This window comes from Cydia splendana, chromosome 14 (genome assembly GCF_910591565.1).
Source record: "Cydia splendana chromosome 14, ilCydSple1.2, whole genome shotgun sequence".
NCBI lineage: Eukaryota > Metazoa > Arthropoda > Insecta > Lepidoptera > Tortricidae > Cydia > Cydia splendana.
The window spans coordinates 13,973,431-13,990,016 of NC_085973.1; the positions used below are offsets into that span (position 1 = coordinate 13,973,431).

General features: G+C 37.0%; 1 protein-coding gene across 2 annotated transcripts; it reads left to right on the plus strand.

Moving 5' to 3' along the window:
* Positions 1–2,080: 2,080 nt before the first annotated feature.
* On the plus strand, positions 2,081–14,741 carry LOC134796656 (UDP-glycosyltransferase UGT5-like). Of its 2 annotated transcripts, none has more exons than XM_063768805.1 (4): positions 2,081–2,942; positions 12,256–12,478; positions 13,401–13,617; positions 14,101–14,741. In XM_063768805.1, the coding sequence occupies exons 1-4, from the start codon at positions 2,124–2,126 to the stop codon at positions 14,375–14,377; spliced, it is 1,536 nt and encodes a 511-aa protein (XP_063624875.1). In that variant the 5' UTR covers positions 2,081–2,123; the 3' UTR covers positions 14,378–14,741. The 2 variants fall into 2 exon arrangements, with proteins under 2 accessions (XP_063624875.1, XP_063624874.1); XM_063768804.1 differs by lacking the exon at positions 2,081–2,942 and adding an exon at positions 8,040–8,909.
* Positions 14,742–16,586: the final 1,845 nt, after the last annotated feature.

A 16,586-nucleotide genomic window follows, 5' to 3' on the forward strand; every position in this document is an offset into this window, starting at 1 on the left:
CACTTTTTTGCCACTTGCGCAAAATTTGCCAAGTTAAGCCACGGCCGTCCAAGAGCAGTTGAAGCTGCTAAAAGTCAGCTACCCCTACAGAGTAGGATTTTTCTATTTTTTTATCAGGTAGGGTTTCATGCAGTCGGCCACCGGACTATAAATCCATAAACATGGCGACATCATGTGCTATAAGTGTAGCAGTAAACGCAGTTACTCGACTTATAGTCGAATTAATGAGATATAAGAGAAACTAGATCGTGTAAGCAAATTTTTACTTATTTTAATTAATATTTTTTTATTGAAATTTAAGAAAATAGACGGCCCATGAATATATATGAACCAGTGCCTTTGGTTTTATCAATAAAGTATTTTTCGCGCTAGGTTTTACTGTATTACGTGTACTTACAGACAGTAAAAACTTATGTACACAATCACGGTAAAAATAAATGTCATGGATGACAGCAGTAAAAAAATACTTAAGTACCTTTTTGTTTTATTAGACACGTGAAGACGATTAGGCCTCAAACATAATAAAATAATTGTAATATAATCGCTTACCTGAGATCGTTTTTAGCACATATTAGTTGAATAAAAGCATTTACTGCACTCTTACACATTTAAAATGCCGAGTAAAAGCAATTCGGCTACTTTTACGAAACATTTTTGCTGAGAAAAAGCAGTGCGGCTGCTTTTATAGAACACTTTCACTGAGTAATAGTAAATTGCTAATGTTTATAGAACAAATAGTCGAATAAAAGCACTATCGTTGCTATTAAAACACTAGAAGCGCTTTTATCCACTTTTACTCAACTCTTGCAGCATCGATTTGCTTCTTATACAGCGCTTACTCGATTTTTATAACACTTTTAGTCTGTATAAGTGCGCCTTTTCGCGTTGAGTAAACGCTTACAGGACTTTTATTCGACTGTTTTTACACCTTTTATAGCACCAAAAAGCGAAAATAAAAACGTGCTCTCAACTTTTATAGCACATAGATTTGCTAGTTGGGGCGCTTATACCAATATGTAGGTACTTGAAAACCCACAGAGCGGAAGAGCATGCAAGACATAATAATTATGGAAAAACTTCTTAGTAATTAAATCAATGCCAACTTCCTTCAAACCCCTTTTTTTCTAACCTTCATTGATACTCGTATATCCTACTAACTATATAATACAAGTATTCACTAGAATTATATCGACTGGGATATGAACCGTGATTACCTTTTGTATTGTTTTTGAGCTCCCGATATTTCATACACGGTATGAAACACACAACACACATACGCACCCCACACACAACACGGTATGGTATTTCACGGTTCATATCCTGGTCGATATAAGTCTAGTGAAACTAACCGTAAATCATTCAAAACTGTTATACAAGTATTTCTCACTAGGCTCCTACGAAACGACGTCTTATAAAGGAAAAGTCTGATAATATGCGAATTTTAAATAAATGTGCATTCATTCCTTGTAGAAATTGAAGTAAGATTCTTTTGAAGACACTTAAACTTTCGTAATGTATTCGGATAATTTCGTATGTCGGATAAATCTGATGAATTACACCCATAATTCCAATATAATTTTCCGACGCTTTTCGACATTTAAGGTAGTCTAATATCGTGGGTTCAAACTTCGGTGGTCTAATAAGGTTTTCGAAAATAATGCATAAGGTCATGAAATATTGAAAAACTATTCAAATTATTTAATCGCTTTCTGGATACTTAACGTATTTTTTATCAATAGGTATATTTAATTTACTAGCGACTATTTAATCGTCAATGACGTCATGACCTAAAAACATAATTACTTAATTGCCAATCCAATTACTCAAGTAATTATCTAAGATTAAGCGCAACAATGACAATTAATGATCGAAATTTCAAGCATTTACTATAACGCTTCAGTAAACAATAAAATCGTAGATAGAAACCTTGTACAAAGATAACATGAGGTAGGACAGTGAATATTATATTGTAAGTTGATAGCCATTCACAATTGACTAGCATAATAACGTAATATCAAAATTGGTTGAACTCTTTATCATGAAATCATCTATGTAGGTATATATTATCATTACGCTTGTTGCCCGTCAGTCAGTCTTCTGCCACGATACGGACCGCTAATAAAATGAGAATAAAAGTGTTTTTTTTGTTAGTAACTTTAGTATACAGTTTAACAATTAGTGATGTGAACTCTTTGAAAATCTTAGCTGTGAATCCGTATCAAGGGAAAAGTCATTATTTCGTGTTTAAACCATTGCTGCAGGAACTAGCGAAAAGGGGGCACGATGTCACCTCTATTTCGTATTTCCCTCTGAAAGAAAAAGTCAAAAATTTTACCGACATCTCCCTAGCCGGTTCAGTGAAAATTTTGGAAGATGTCTTCCCTATTGAAAGATCATACAAAACCGTAATAAGTATCGGTATGTTTTTGGCTACCAGTGGTACTGATAATTGCAGAGAATTGTTGCAAAATGAAGAAGTACAGAATTTATGGAAATCAAAAACAAAGTTTGATGTAATATTAGTAGAACAGTTTCAAAGTGACTGCTCCCTGGGATTGGCATATGTGTTGGGAGCGCCTGTGGTTGGTCTGACTTCGCACACTCCGATGCCTTGGCATTTTAACCGGTTTGGCATGCCTTACAACCCATCATATGTTCCCTTTATGTTTTTCGAAGGGGGAACCAAACCGTCTCTGTACCAACGTATAGAAGTCTTCGTTTTCAACGTTTACTTCAATACTTTATACAAATTTATGCAAAGAACTGATCAGAATACTTTGGCTGAATATTTCGATGATGTGCCTCCACTGGAAGATTTGGCAAGAGATATGAAATTCTTACTTTTGTACAAGAACCCAATCTTATTTGGATCCTCGTTGATTCCGGAAAATGTCAAAGAAGTTAACGGTTATCACGTCGCGACTCCAAAGCCGTTATCAGGCGTAAGTATTCCATCCATTTATCCTATCTGATAGATTGCAAGTCATCCGATATGTAGGTACCTGTTTACTAGCACAAGCGAGATAAACAATGTACCTAATTATCCTTGATTAGAACTAAGGTTAGGAAAAAACGCCCGTCATTTTGAAAACATAACTATAATTTAGGACCCATTTACGAGTCGAAACTACATATTTGTTTGTTGTACACAGTCTACGGACGTCATTGGAGCATATACCTACATATAATCGTTGACATTGGTATAAGCAAAGATACATTGATTGAGTAAGATGCGTAAAATCTAAGACAAGTTCGTGCTTCGAATTTGACAGGTAAACGAGATGGCGCTGTACATCTCCATACATTTTGCGGTAACTCTGATTCAATCAATACTCTTTGGTATAAGGAAGTCTCTGTTGTACGGAATAGGATTATGTTTTCAAAACGACGGGCGTCTTCACATTGTTTTACACTATACCAAAGAGAATAGATAGTATAGAGGGGTCCTGTCATAGTAAATTTTGTAGTCACAGTAAATTTACTGCCATCTATCGACACACGAACTCAAAACTCAAAATGAAAACGTATAAAACTATCGAAAAAATTTATATATATGGATAAATGATTTTTCACCTCAGCAGCTCGAACAAGGGTACTTTGCTTCTTAAAAACAGTGAGCAAAATGTGATTTTGCTCACTGAGTCATTTTGTCTCATTCAGTGAGCAAAATCGCATTTTGCTCACTGATTGTGGGTCACTCAGTGAGCAAAATGCGATTTTGCTCACTGAGTGAGACAAAATGACATTCAAATGACCTTTATGGTCATTTCAACATGCGGGGTCTAATACAAGTTCGATATACTTGGGTTCTATTATCTCTGTCCCTCTAGGTATGTTCTCACTGCTTAGGGTGAAAAATTTTGTGTACTACACGAGATCAAAGTTATTTACATCTCGTGCGCTTTTGAATCCCTTACTACGCTCAAGATTCTAAATTAGATTCACTCGCTACGCTCGTGAATCTATTATAGAATCTTTCGCTTGCACGGGACTCAAAATAAGCACTCGAAGAAATATCAAACTTTGATCTCTTGTTGTACAAATAACTATTATTATCTTTATATCATTTTGACCCATGTTCATTCACTGATACCTATGTGTTAAAATTGTTAAATATAAAACGGTGTCGTCAACGCCATCTAGCCGACCATAGGCCAAAGGTGTGTGCGCCATCTATCCGAGAATGACTTTTTCTTGATTTCCGAGGCACGTTTTTTTCTTAGACTTTATTCATCTTATACGGAGTTACATATGTCTTTGACTATACCTAGGGAGAACCTTTAAACATTTTTAGTAGGTATATTTACCATTTTTTGGATATATGTACTTAACGTGTTGTATTATATTTTAATATATTTAATTACACAAACGGGTCTATATAATATAATTTCATTGTTTTTACCTTTAATTCCGACGTTTCAGCTGAGTTGCACCAGCTGTGGTCACGGAAAGACTGACGTCCCAACAAATGTCAACGGAGTTATTATTATTGTGTAATTAAATATGTGTACAAAACGCGAGAAATTCCTTACAATGACTTTTCCTTTTAATTAATCGTTAATAGCTTTATAGAGTTAGATCAAGATAAGTCTGCAGCGATTTTGGTAGCACACGCAGTGCAAGTGTTATTTATACATCATAAAGGTCATAATTTCATAAAACTTGACGTTTAAAATAACTGAGTGTGCTATCAAAATCGTTGCAGACTTATCTTGGTCTAACTCTAGTTGCTTTTGGTCAGTAAATATCAATAATCGGTCAAGTCGAATTTACTCTCGTCAGCCACACTAACTAACATTAAACAAATTTTACTGATTAACGCTCTACGGAGAAATCAAGGGGAGAGGCCTTTGCCCAGCAGTGGGACACTAGGGGCCCGAATCGGATTTTGAAATAGACATCTATTAGACATCGTTTAGACATCACCAAGATACGATAACGATATGTTTAAGATCTAACCTGTCAAATTTGACATTTGCGCGATTCTGGAGATACTGTTGAACGATTTCCACAGGATATGACTTAGAGATCCAATTCACATCTAATAGATATCTTACTCTATCTAACGTAAAAGTGACATTGGTTGCCCGAATTGCGCTGGAAAAGAGAACTAGTTGATATCTAAACTATAACGTATCTAGAATGGATCTAGTACGTGTCGTCTCTTGTGAATATCTTGAAGTTCGAACACGGCAGTATAACTGTCCATTCGTCTGCCTGCGCCTTCTTTTATATGGAATAATGATGATGATTGAATATGTCCTTCCTTATGTCTTAAACTATCTCCATGTCAAATGTCATCTACATAATCTACATAGAGGTAGCAGACAGATGGACAAACAGATAGTTACTTTCACTTTAATAATATTAGTAAGGATGACAATGCATACTCTTTATAATCTTGACTGATTTCAAAATTAGTTCGCTGCTTTGTCAAATATGAATATTGCCTTGCCCTATTCATTAGAAGAAGAAGAAAGAAGAAATACATTTATTTTAACGCCACAACATATTATAATGTACATGAAAAAAGAAAGGCATGCAGACATAAAAGACATTTGGACGCTAAAATAGGATCCCACTCAGCATAATGCCGCGGCAAACCGTGGCGCTGGTTTTCTGTGGGGACCTGACTTTAGGTACACACGGCAAAATGTCTCGGTAGAAATAGCAGCTATTAAAAATAAGACACTGACAATTTATTTAGCAGCATCGCTCTAATTTCAACTAACATCACATCAACAACTTAGTATCCAGAATTAGAAAGAGTAAGCTGACAGTCGCGGGCGTATGATTCATGATAATACCGCGTTATCTTATAAATCTTATCATTTTAATCACCTAAAGTTACTTTCATTTAGGTACGTGACTCAGTTGTTTACCTAGTCTTCATAATTCTATAAAAGTAAGTAATATAGATACGCGGTAGCGTGTCCGGCAAAGTTCAAATTCCTTTTAGCGAACGGCTTGACTGCCGAATGCATGCCGAGAGGTTCTTAAGAGGTTTTGAAAGGGGCGTGTACATGGTATAATAATATACTCCGCCTGGTACTCTATTCCGAGATTCGCGTATGACCTAACTGACACGGGCCTACGTCATCATGCTGTTTACAGGTTCTCAAACTTTAAAATGTGGGAGAATTTTAACCAACGGTGAAAATTATTTTAACGGCATTAATTTTAAGTTATTCATGTAGAAACGTAAAATAAAACAAATCTAATGTATTAAATTAAACTTTATTTATCTATACAAGACAAACGTTTGAAAAACTAATTCACAGTTACACATTAATTACCAAACTTACGGCGTGAAAAGTTTGGAAAACACTGCGACTGCTGACACTGAGCGAGAAGGAAATAACAATTAACACGCGTTCGACAAGGATGACGGTCAGGGCATGAAGTTATCTAGATCCGAATTGTCAAATGTGACAGAGCTATCCTGTGTTGTCAGTAGTGTAAACAGAATTACCCGAACGTCTGAAATTTCTGTCGTGAATCGGAAGATATTGCTAACGAATAATTAAAAATGACGTGTTATTGTAAAATTTAAGATAAAATACATATAAATGAAAATTATAAAATTATAAAGAAATATTTTAACTTATTAACCATAGGTATAATGTACCCATGTAACATGTTATGTTGAAATAAAGTGGCAATGTTATTGTGACGTAGGCCCGTGTCACTCTGGGAATAGAAGACCATGTTTTATTAGACCATGGGCGTGTATAAGTTTTTAGATGGTCGGCAACACGCATGGGATACCTAAATTTGTCTATAGGCTACGATATCCACTTACTAACGTAATATACATAACGATACATGTAGATGCGAAAAATAGGAAATATGCAACGAGTTGTAATAAATTCGACACGATGGACAGGTGTTGCGAATTACCTATTCGCACATGTATCGTACAAGTTCGTACGTTTTACAGTACATTATGGTCCTTTACATTTTCGACATAGTCACGTAATATAAATATGAAATAATGTGCTAATTATCGCACCAGGGGGCCGATTTTTGAAATTCGATTACTCGATTTCGTGTATTTCGTTAAATGATATCTCCACTACTAGGCGTTTAAATTCTACTACTAGAATTGAAATCGAGTGGTCAATACCACTAGATTCCAAATTTCGATCGCTCGTATTTCAAAAATTAGCATTTCGCCGTTTTCCACCGATTTTCGAGTGACGAAATCGAGCGATCGAAATTCAAAAATCGGCCCCCAGTGCGGTAATAAAGTAGCACCATATATAGGTACTATAAAATTTCCAGACAGTTCTAATTAAAGCTTCGAAAATCATGAGATTTCATGTTGGTACTTGGTGATGAAGTGAATAAAAAAAAACAACGGGTTGCACTCCGGGAGTGCCGGCAGAAGTGAAAACTCAACGACATTGTAACTCAAAATATTAATAACAGCGCCATCTAGTGCAATATATATGTCTGCAGCACTATGTATAATTGAGGTTAACGCCATCTAGCATTATTTCGTCGCATTACTTGAAACCCCTAAGCACATCACTGTGAGTACTACAGTTATATTAATACCAGTTTGAGGGAAACTCACTAGATGGCATTTAAATGAAACACAATGACATTGTCCGTCACACGTGACGTCACGCAAGCGCCCTGCGCCGCCTAAACGAAACAGCAGGCTCAGGCATACATTTTCGCCGCGCGGTAGAAAGAGAGGGTTACGTCTTACGTCTTACGCTGTCTCGAGTTTAACATTTTTTCCCCACCTCAAAAAGTGCACAGCGCCGCTAAAGAAGTTTTCACTTCAATAAATTACTTATAATAATAAGTAATTGCCTATTGCCAATGCAATTTTTCTAAGAGCACTTAAAAGTTAGATTATTGGGTTAATATCATTAAATTTTTATATCATTGAATAAGGACAACTTAGGACACATTGTAAACTGATATATTATGCTCAACGTGAAATGTATATTCATACATACATATAAGCTCATTATCAAAAGATCGTCTACACAAACAATTGTATTGCACTTAAATAGAATTTGCGCTTTCCGCTGCTCAGTCAGTCTCCTGCCGCGGTACAGACCGCCTATAAAATGAAAATAATAGTGAATGTTTTGTTTGCTATTTCAGTGTGTAGTTTAACAGTTAGTGATGTGAACTCTTTGAAAATTTTAGCAGTGAACCCGTATCAAGGAAAGAGTCATTATTTCGTATTTCAACCGTTGCTGCTCGACCTGGCGAAAAGGGGGCACGATGTCACCTCCATATCGTATTTTCCTCAGAAACAACCAGTCAAAAACTTTACCGACATCTCACTAGCCGGTTCAGTGGAAATTTTGGAAGATGTATTTCCTATTGAAAAGTCGTACTCCTCTGTTTTAGCTATGGCTATATTTTTGGTTACCAGCGGTACGGATAATTGCAGAGTATTGTTGCAAAATAAAGAAGTGCAAAACTTATGGAAATCGAAAACAAAGTTTGACGTAATATTAGTTGAGCAGTTCCAAAGTGATTGTGCCCTGGGATTAGCATATGAGTTAGGGGCGCCTGTGGTCGGTCTGACTTCACATACTCCGATGACCTGGCATTATGATCGCTTTGGCATGCCCCTCAACCCATCGTATGTCCCATGTTTATTCTTTGGAGGGGGAACTAAACCAACTCTGTACCAACGCATTGAGGCTTTCTTCTTCAATGCTTACTTCAATACTTTATACAATTGGTACGCTCAAAGAACCGATCAGAAAACTTTGTCGCAATATTTCGATGATGTGCCTCCATTGGAAGAGTTGGGAAGACAAATGAAGTTCTACCTTACGTACAAGAACCCGATCTTATTTGGGTCGTCGTTGATTCCTGAAAATGTTAAAGAGGTTGCAGGTTATCACGTTGCGGTACCAAAACCGTTATCTGGCGTAAGTATTTACATTTACTCTCACCTCAAGAATCTTTACATTAATAAATTACGAGAGAATGTACTTAAAAGCACAAGTGAATTGAACTACGAATGCATAGCCTTGATCTTATTAGTCTTTGTGACTCGCATTAGAACTATAGGATCAAATCCTGTCTAAAGTAAATAGATATATACGAAAAACGGCTCTGCGTTGAAGGCAGACAAGGCTCAAAATTAAATAAAACTGACTAGGTATCAGATCTATGAAGCAACTTAAATCATGGTATAAGTACGCCACACGCGTCGCTCTCGCTACCATGTGTGGCGACGACATAAATTTGCCAATTATCTGAAAGTTCACACAATAAATCTTCGTTGACTTAAGGCAATCACTGAAGTCCAAAAAACGACATCTGAGGATAATAATGTACCTACTTAATACATTTACAGGTTTCCTTTCATTTTGTTAAGCGTTAGTCAATAGGGGGAATATAGGTACTTATAGTTAATACTTAAATCTTTGTCCTAGAATCGCATCGCTATGCGAATAACATCATGCATTATCCGCCGATAATGTGTTATTTTTTTCCTCTACAACGATTTTGCAATTTAATTTATCTAAATTAAGTATCTACTTAGCACATTTATGAATATTTATGTTGTACTAAGCTTCTGCCCGCGACTTCGTCTGCATACAGTTAATATTAATACCTATATCCATATAACACTTCCATAATACTTCCACCCTCATTTTCACCTGCTTAAGATATGATTTCCGGGATGAAAACTATCCTATGTCCTTCCCCGGGACTCAAAATATCTCCATACCAAACTTTATCTGAATCGGTTCAGCTGTTGAAGTACAGACAGACGAACAAACAAACCAACAGACATAAAGAGTTACTTTCGCATGTCACACACGCTCACACACCTTATAAAAAGCCCCCGCCGCATCTGTCTGTTTGTGTGTATGTATGTGCGCGAAAAACTCAAAAACTACTGAACGGATTTTCATGCGGTTTCCACCTATGGATAAAGTGATTCTTGAGGAAGGTTTAAGTGTATAATTTGTCAAGCCGTGCGAAGCGGGGCGGGTCGCTAGTATAAGTATAATACTAATATTGATTGAACTGGTAAAATTGTCAAAAACTGCCTAACAAAGAGTTGCATCTGGCTTTATTGAAAAAATATAATAATCACATTCATGGACGTTATATAATGTAGAACTAGATACAATTACTTATGTCAATCTTGTAAATCAGACACCCTTAGATTATTATTATTATTTACTTCTACACTCCATATTATGAATGATGACGTATGGGCGAATTGACTAGTTGCTATATAAGATACGTATTAAGCGATGACATGATTTTATTATTCAGTGACACAATGTAAAAATATTTATGTTTATATATATTTTATTTATATTTTATATTATAGAAATATTTTTCCTCCATGGTAGTAAACAGGTATTTCGCTTGGTATCCGATTTATTTTTATACAGAAAAGGTATACATTCTGGTGTTTTTTTTCGCAATAATCGCTTTCAAGATAGATGATACACCTTGAAGCTAGCCATAATTCAACCATGGTAAACGATTTTTAAATTAGATAGGTAGATCAGCTCAAACGACGGCAAATGATATGTTAGCCCACACTTGAACTGGTAACATTAGAACACATTAAGGTCGGTGATAATAATACTGGGCTATAACCGCGAAAATCGAAGTTTGCAAATTGCGGGCATCTGTCTCTGTCACTAATTACAGTTTAATGGGAGTAAAAGAGAAAGATCCCCGCAATTTGCGAATTTCGGTTTTCGCGGTAGCCCCCCTGGCCCCAATTTCACCACGGTGACAGGTGCGACAATTGTAAAACATCACTGTTGCTGACGTCACAGGCATCCATGGGCTACGGTTACCGCTTACCATCGGGCGGGCCGTATTCCTGTTTGCCACCATCGTTGTATTATTAAAAAAAACTTTATTATATCGGAAAAAACAGATATTTCTCTTGCTAAGTTTATGACAATTGTCACAAGAAACACTACAATTGTCACGAAATTCCGTCATATAACTCATTTCCTGTCAAGATTCACCGACAATTCTACAAATATGTTGACTAGAAAAAATAATTCTTGTTTCACAACATAATTGTAATACCTACATACAATTGTAGCAAAATGCCTGTCATGTTTGTAAGTATTTCTATAGAAAATATTTTATAAAATTGTAATATGTCACCTGTCGCTTGACAATTGTCGCTCGACATATGTCACTGACAATTGTAGCCGTGGTGAAATTGGGGCCTGGTCCCACTTATTAAACCGCGAGCGCACGTAAACTTGTCTTAATTATCGTCGCTGCGCTTGTAAAATCCGACATGTGATTTTTTTTAATGGTTTTTGACGTATTTTGAAACTAAGTACTTTTAAAGGAACATATTCCTCAAGAATCCTTTTGTCTCTATTTTAATTAATTCGCAAAAGGCATAGAGAAATATAGTAAGAATAGAGTGCTCAATCCATAGTTTTGGTACCAAAACGACTATTATTTTCGCAGTCGACATCGAGCATCGAGTAGCGGAATTATCAGTATCGCTACTTAATACTAGAAATCTCCAGTGTCGCGACTCACGAAAATTGTATTGATAATTTACAACTAATAAAGCAAAAGGAGATGAAAATAGAGTTCCGGTTAATCCGGTTATAATATTAGCTGAAAATTGTTGAGCTTTAGACTTTTCGGTCGTTGCAACATCTATTGTCAAGTAGCAGTACTGATAATTCCCCTACTCGATGCTAGATGTCGACTGCGAAAATAATAGTCTTTTTGGTACCAAAACTGATGTATGGAGTGAGCACTCTATGTATTTTTTCTCTATGCAAAAGGTTAAAATAAGCCTAGTTAGACCTCTTGTACACACACGTATTTTTGTCGTAAAAATCCGCGGTTTTTAAACCGCGTCTAGACACGGTCTCCAATGTTGTATGGGCTACTATGGAGTTTTGTACACGGCCACGGTTTTAATAACACGGCGCGGCTACGCCGCCGATTATACAGATTACTCGGATTATTCTACTCCACTATAGGACACGGGACATACATCTCCAATGGGCGAAATTCTTGCCATCTTACGGAATTCCAGGAGAGGCTCTCTTGCCCTTCCCCACTCTTGGACTTGGTCTAAAAATCCTCAAAGTTCATGCCAATACTTCACATCCTTTCGTAGTAAATTATATGTACTAGTACAGCCGGTCCTTAACATACGTATCCACTTTTGTATACAATAAGTATGGCGACGTGGGTACTTAAGTTGGAGCACCGACCCTACCATAAAATAACAAAACACAAACCTTCCAGGACCTCAAAAAGTTCATCGACGAGGCGGAGCACGGAGTGATCTACATCAGCTTCGGCTCGATGCTGCGGGCGACTTCCACTCCTCGTGATAAGCTGGAAGCCATCATCAGTGCCGTGTCCGAGCTGCCCCAGAGGATCGTGTTCAAGTGGGAAGAACCGAACCTCCCTGGAAACCCGAAGAATATTTACGTCTCTAACTGGCTTCCACAGAACGACATTTTAGGTAAGTAAAAGAAAAAATATTTAGGTGGCCACTGACGAGCCTTCCAACAGTCCAAATAGCGTGGCTGCAATCCAAAATCGGTCCGTGAATGTCAAAAAAGCGCTGGTGGCCTAGCGGTAAGAGCGTGCGACCCCGCGACCTCCTTATTGAAAGTCTTCAATAAGGAGGTCGCGGGTTCAAACCCCGGTTCGTACCAATGAGTTTTTCGGAACTTATGTACGAAATATCATTTGATATTTGCCAGTCGCTTTTCGGTGAAGGAAAACATCGTGAGGAAACCGGACTAATCCCAATAAGGCCTAGTTTCCCCTCTGGGTTGGAAGGTCAGATGGCAGTCGCTTTCGTAAAAACTAGTGCCTACGTCAAATCATGGAATTAGTTGTTTAGCGGACCCCAGGTTCTCATGAGCCGTGGCAAAAAATGCCGGGATAACGCGAGGAAGAAGTAGTCCATTTGGATGAATCCATTGTAATGGCATCCATTTGGAAGGCTCGTCAGTGGCCTTCTTTACCATATTATACATAGGGTACCTAGGCCGAAAATAAGTAAAACGGTTTGGTGCTATTATCATTAGTTTAAATCTTCGAGCAACACCGGCTTCCGACACGTTTAAATAGCTACGAGAAGCGGATTGTATCTCAAACTGGCGCAGTTTATAAAGTAACAAAATATGTAAAGGCCCTTGTCTCGATCCTGATATTGTTAGAAATATAGAGGTAAAGGCGTTCTCAAGTAACTTGATATACCTACCAACGTTAAGTTTAATGCTTGCGCGCAACTACGACGAACGGGATAAATTAGCATTACCGTATTTCTTGGTCGTATATTTTTAATGACATCATCATCATCGTCATCATATCAATCAATGCTTAAGGTAGCTAAATAATGTTTTCATTCTAATATTTTATTTTTCTCATTTCAGCCCACCCAAACGTGATAGCTTTCTACTCCCATTGTGGTCTATTGGGCACAACAGAAGCTATCCACCACGGTGTGCCCGTATTGGGCATGCCAATCTTTGGGGATCAACCCTCAAACGCAGCAGCAGTTGAAGAGAGCGGGCTTGGCGTTCGGATCGACATTACGACCCTGACTAAGGAAGAATTGCTTAGCAAATTCAAAATAATTTTAGATCCAGGGTAAGTGTATTGTTATCTGTCTAGAAAACCCTACACAAGGTAAAGTTATACCAAGCTAAGTTAACAGCGATTTTGATAGCCCTGTGCAAGTGTTATTTTAAACTCCAAACTTCTATGAAATAATGACGTTTAAATAACACTTGCACAGTTTGAGCTATCAAAATCGCTGACAACTAGCTTGGTCTAACTCTAGCAGAAAATAAAACTACGCATTTTAGTACATAGTTTCGCTACTTTATTCTAACCTGCAATCAAGGCCACTGACTAAGCATGGTGTAACTTTGTAATGCAACGCAACTGGCCAAACGCATTGTACGTACATAATGCAAATCCTGTGCACGCGAGGGAAGTGAAAACATAATGAGAAATCACATTGGTGGATTAATTTCCGTTGTGTTTTGTATTCTATAAGTATTTTTATGCTAACATTTGACTTGAACTGTGCCATGACATGATTATTAATTACTTCTTTTTTAATTTCAGATTCAGGCGTAAAGTAAAACAAATTTCCAAGGCATGGCACGACCGCCCAATGTCTGCAATGGACACTGCCATCTACTGGATTGAATACGCGGTCAGAAACAAAGATTTCAACTTCCGCTCGCCCGCGGCTGATCTGCCTCTCTACAAATACTTTAACTTAGATGTTTTAGCTATATTTACATTTATAATCTACGCTCTGATTTATGTTATTAGATCTGTGTTTAGTTTAAGGAAAACGCAATCGAATAAGCAGAGTAAGAAATCTAAGAAGGCATAGTTTTGTGAAATTTTCATTGTGCGTGTTGTAGTCGTAGACTAGGAATCCTCTAGACCGAGTTTAGAGCAATTATTTCATGCAACCGATGATGCCAAAAATGCGGGGGCGCGCGAGGTGAGCGAAGTCCCGTGCCGTGATTGATCCGTTCAAAGACACGGACGTCACACAAAGACACTTTCGACTCGAACATGGAGTAAAATTACCGTATGCGTGGCAGAGGGGGTAGCGCGACTATGCTCAGTCTGGAGGATGTTTTGTTTGTGGTTGTAGTATTTATTTATTTTTGTGAATGCAGCATAAATGTTTGACTGTTTTAAAAGAGCTGAGGTGAAATATTTAGATTATTAACGTGTTTTGACATTACGAGATTAACCGCGTACCTACCTACTCTTACATTTACATATTTATTTCGCCTGATCCTGAAATTTCAAATGTAACGTCTCTTCATTAGTACTGTCAACAGACCCATTCTTTAATAATTACTATTATTATTTCAGTTAGTATAGAATTTACTCAAAATATTGTTGAGAAATAAACATAAAAATTGATTAATTTGGCTGGTTTAATTTCTTTAAATATTTTTATAGAAGTAGTGAGATGAGAGTCGGACTCGCGTTCCAAAAGGGTTCCGTACATCACACAATTTTTAACAAAGTTTTTTTTTTTCATAAGTCCGACGGGCGTTTGACTGTAGATTTCTAATAGGTATTCCTGACATTTACTCTTATATAATAAGTAAGTAGAGGAATATTTTGTGTATTTTTTGTTCAAGATTTTAGACCCATTATATAGTTTCGGAGATTATGGCAGTGGGCAATGTTATAAACACATTTGGGTTACACTATTTACAACTTTGCCCAGCACAATTCTACCCTTAGAGTTGTCACTTGTATCTGCTCGTATGTTACAAATGATTTGAGGGGAAGCATTTACAAAACATTATAATAATAATAATAACCAGGCGTAGGGATGTGACGACACCATCGCCCGCTGGTTTTACCAGTACAATGCAGGGCAGGTTGTGGCGAGCTGTTCAGGAATAGCGACCCCACGTACCCGAATGCTTCTGGCGGAGCTCTACTGTCACCCGAAAGGTGGATGGGCGGGACAAAAAATAATTACTAATTTAGTGAGTCTGTTTAAAAAAAAAATATTAAAATGGAAGATAAGAAGACGTGCTAATTGAAACCAGTACTTGTTATTTCTATTGGTTAACAAAAAATGTATAATTTCACCGACGAAATCTAACAATTTTACATTTTTGCGGCTAAAATCGTTACCGGCCTTTCACCGTTTATATTATCTACCAAATTATCCTCAAACTACACCTTTTTAGTCGTAAGACGGTTAAAAGCAATAATGAACAACTCTATCAAATTTAGGATTATGTATGAAAGATTCACAATTTTTATTTAATAAGGGTTTATGTTCTGTTGAAAGATAACCTAGTCATGATTACGTTGATATTTTATATAGGTACCTACGAATAGTCATAATACTCATAATGATGTTACATTTCTTTGTTACACGTTCTACGTTCTATCATGTTACACGTTCTACAAACAAGTTACCTCCACTACTTATACGAAAACTGAAGAAAATTGTATGACTGTTGAGAATTGAGAGCTTTGCATTATTTAATAAACATTATTACAACTTAATGATGATGACCTGTCTTAAACTATATCAGCTGCAGGGACAGTAAAAAATGAAATAGGCACAAATATTTGTTAAAAAAATGTAAGAAGATGATGTGAATAAGTTGCTCTTAAAACATGCTTTTCGTTGAAAGAAAACATCGTAAAGAAACCAGACTAATCAAAATTAGGCCCGATTTCTACTATGGGTTGAAAGATAGTAGTCTCTGACGCAAAATTTAGTTCGTATGGCAATTCTTGGGATCTGTTTACCGAGGGACCTTTAGACTCCTTTGTAAACCATGACATAATCCCGGAAAAGTACTAGAAAGGATGATGTGATTGGTACCAAGTTATCATCAAATTACAGAGCAAATAAAGTTGGCGCCAAGACACAACCTTGGTCTACTCCATGGAGTAAACCATGAGTGTTTATAAATACTAACAGGGATATGTTCTGACTACAACACCAAGCATCATTCTGTTGAAACTGCACTTGATTCAATTTGCCAGAAAGGTCTGCCTGCACCCGCTCCCCTTTTTTCTAGCAGTAGTATATCTATTATTTCAAA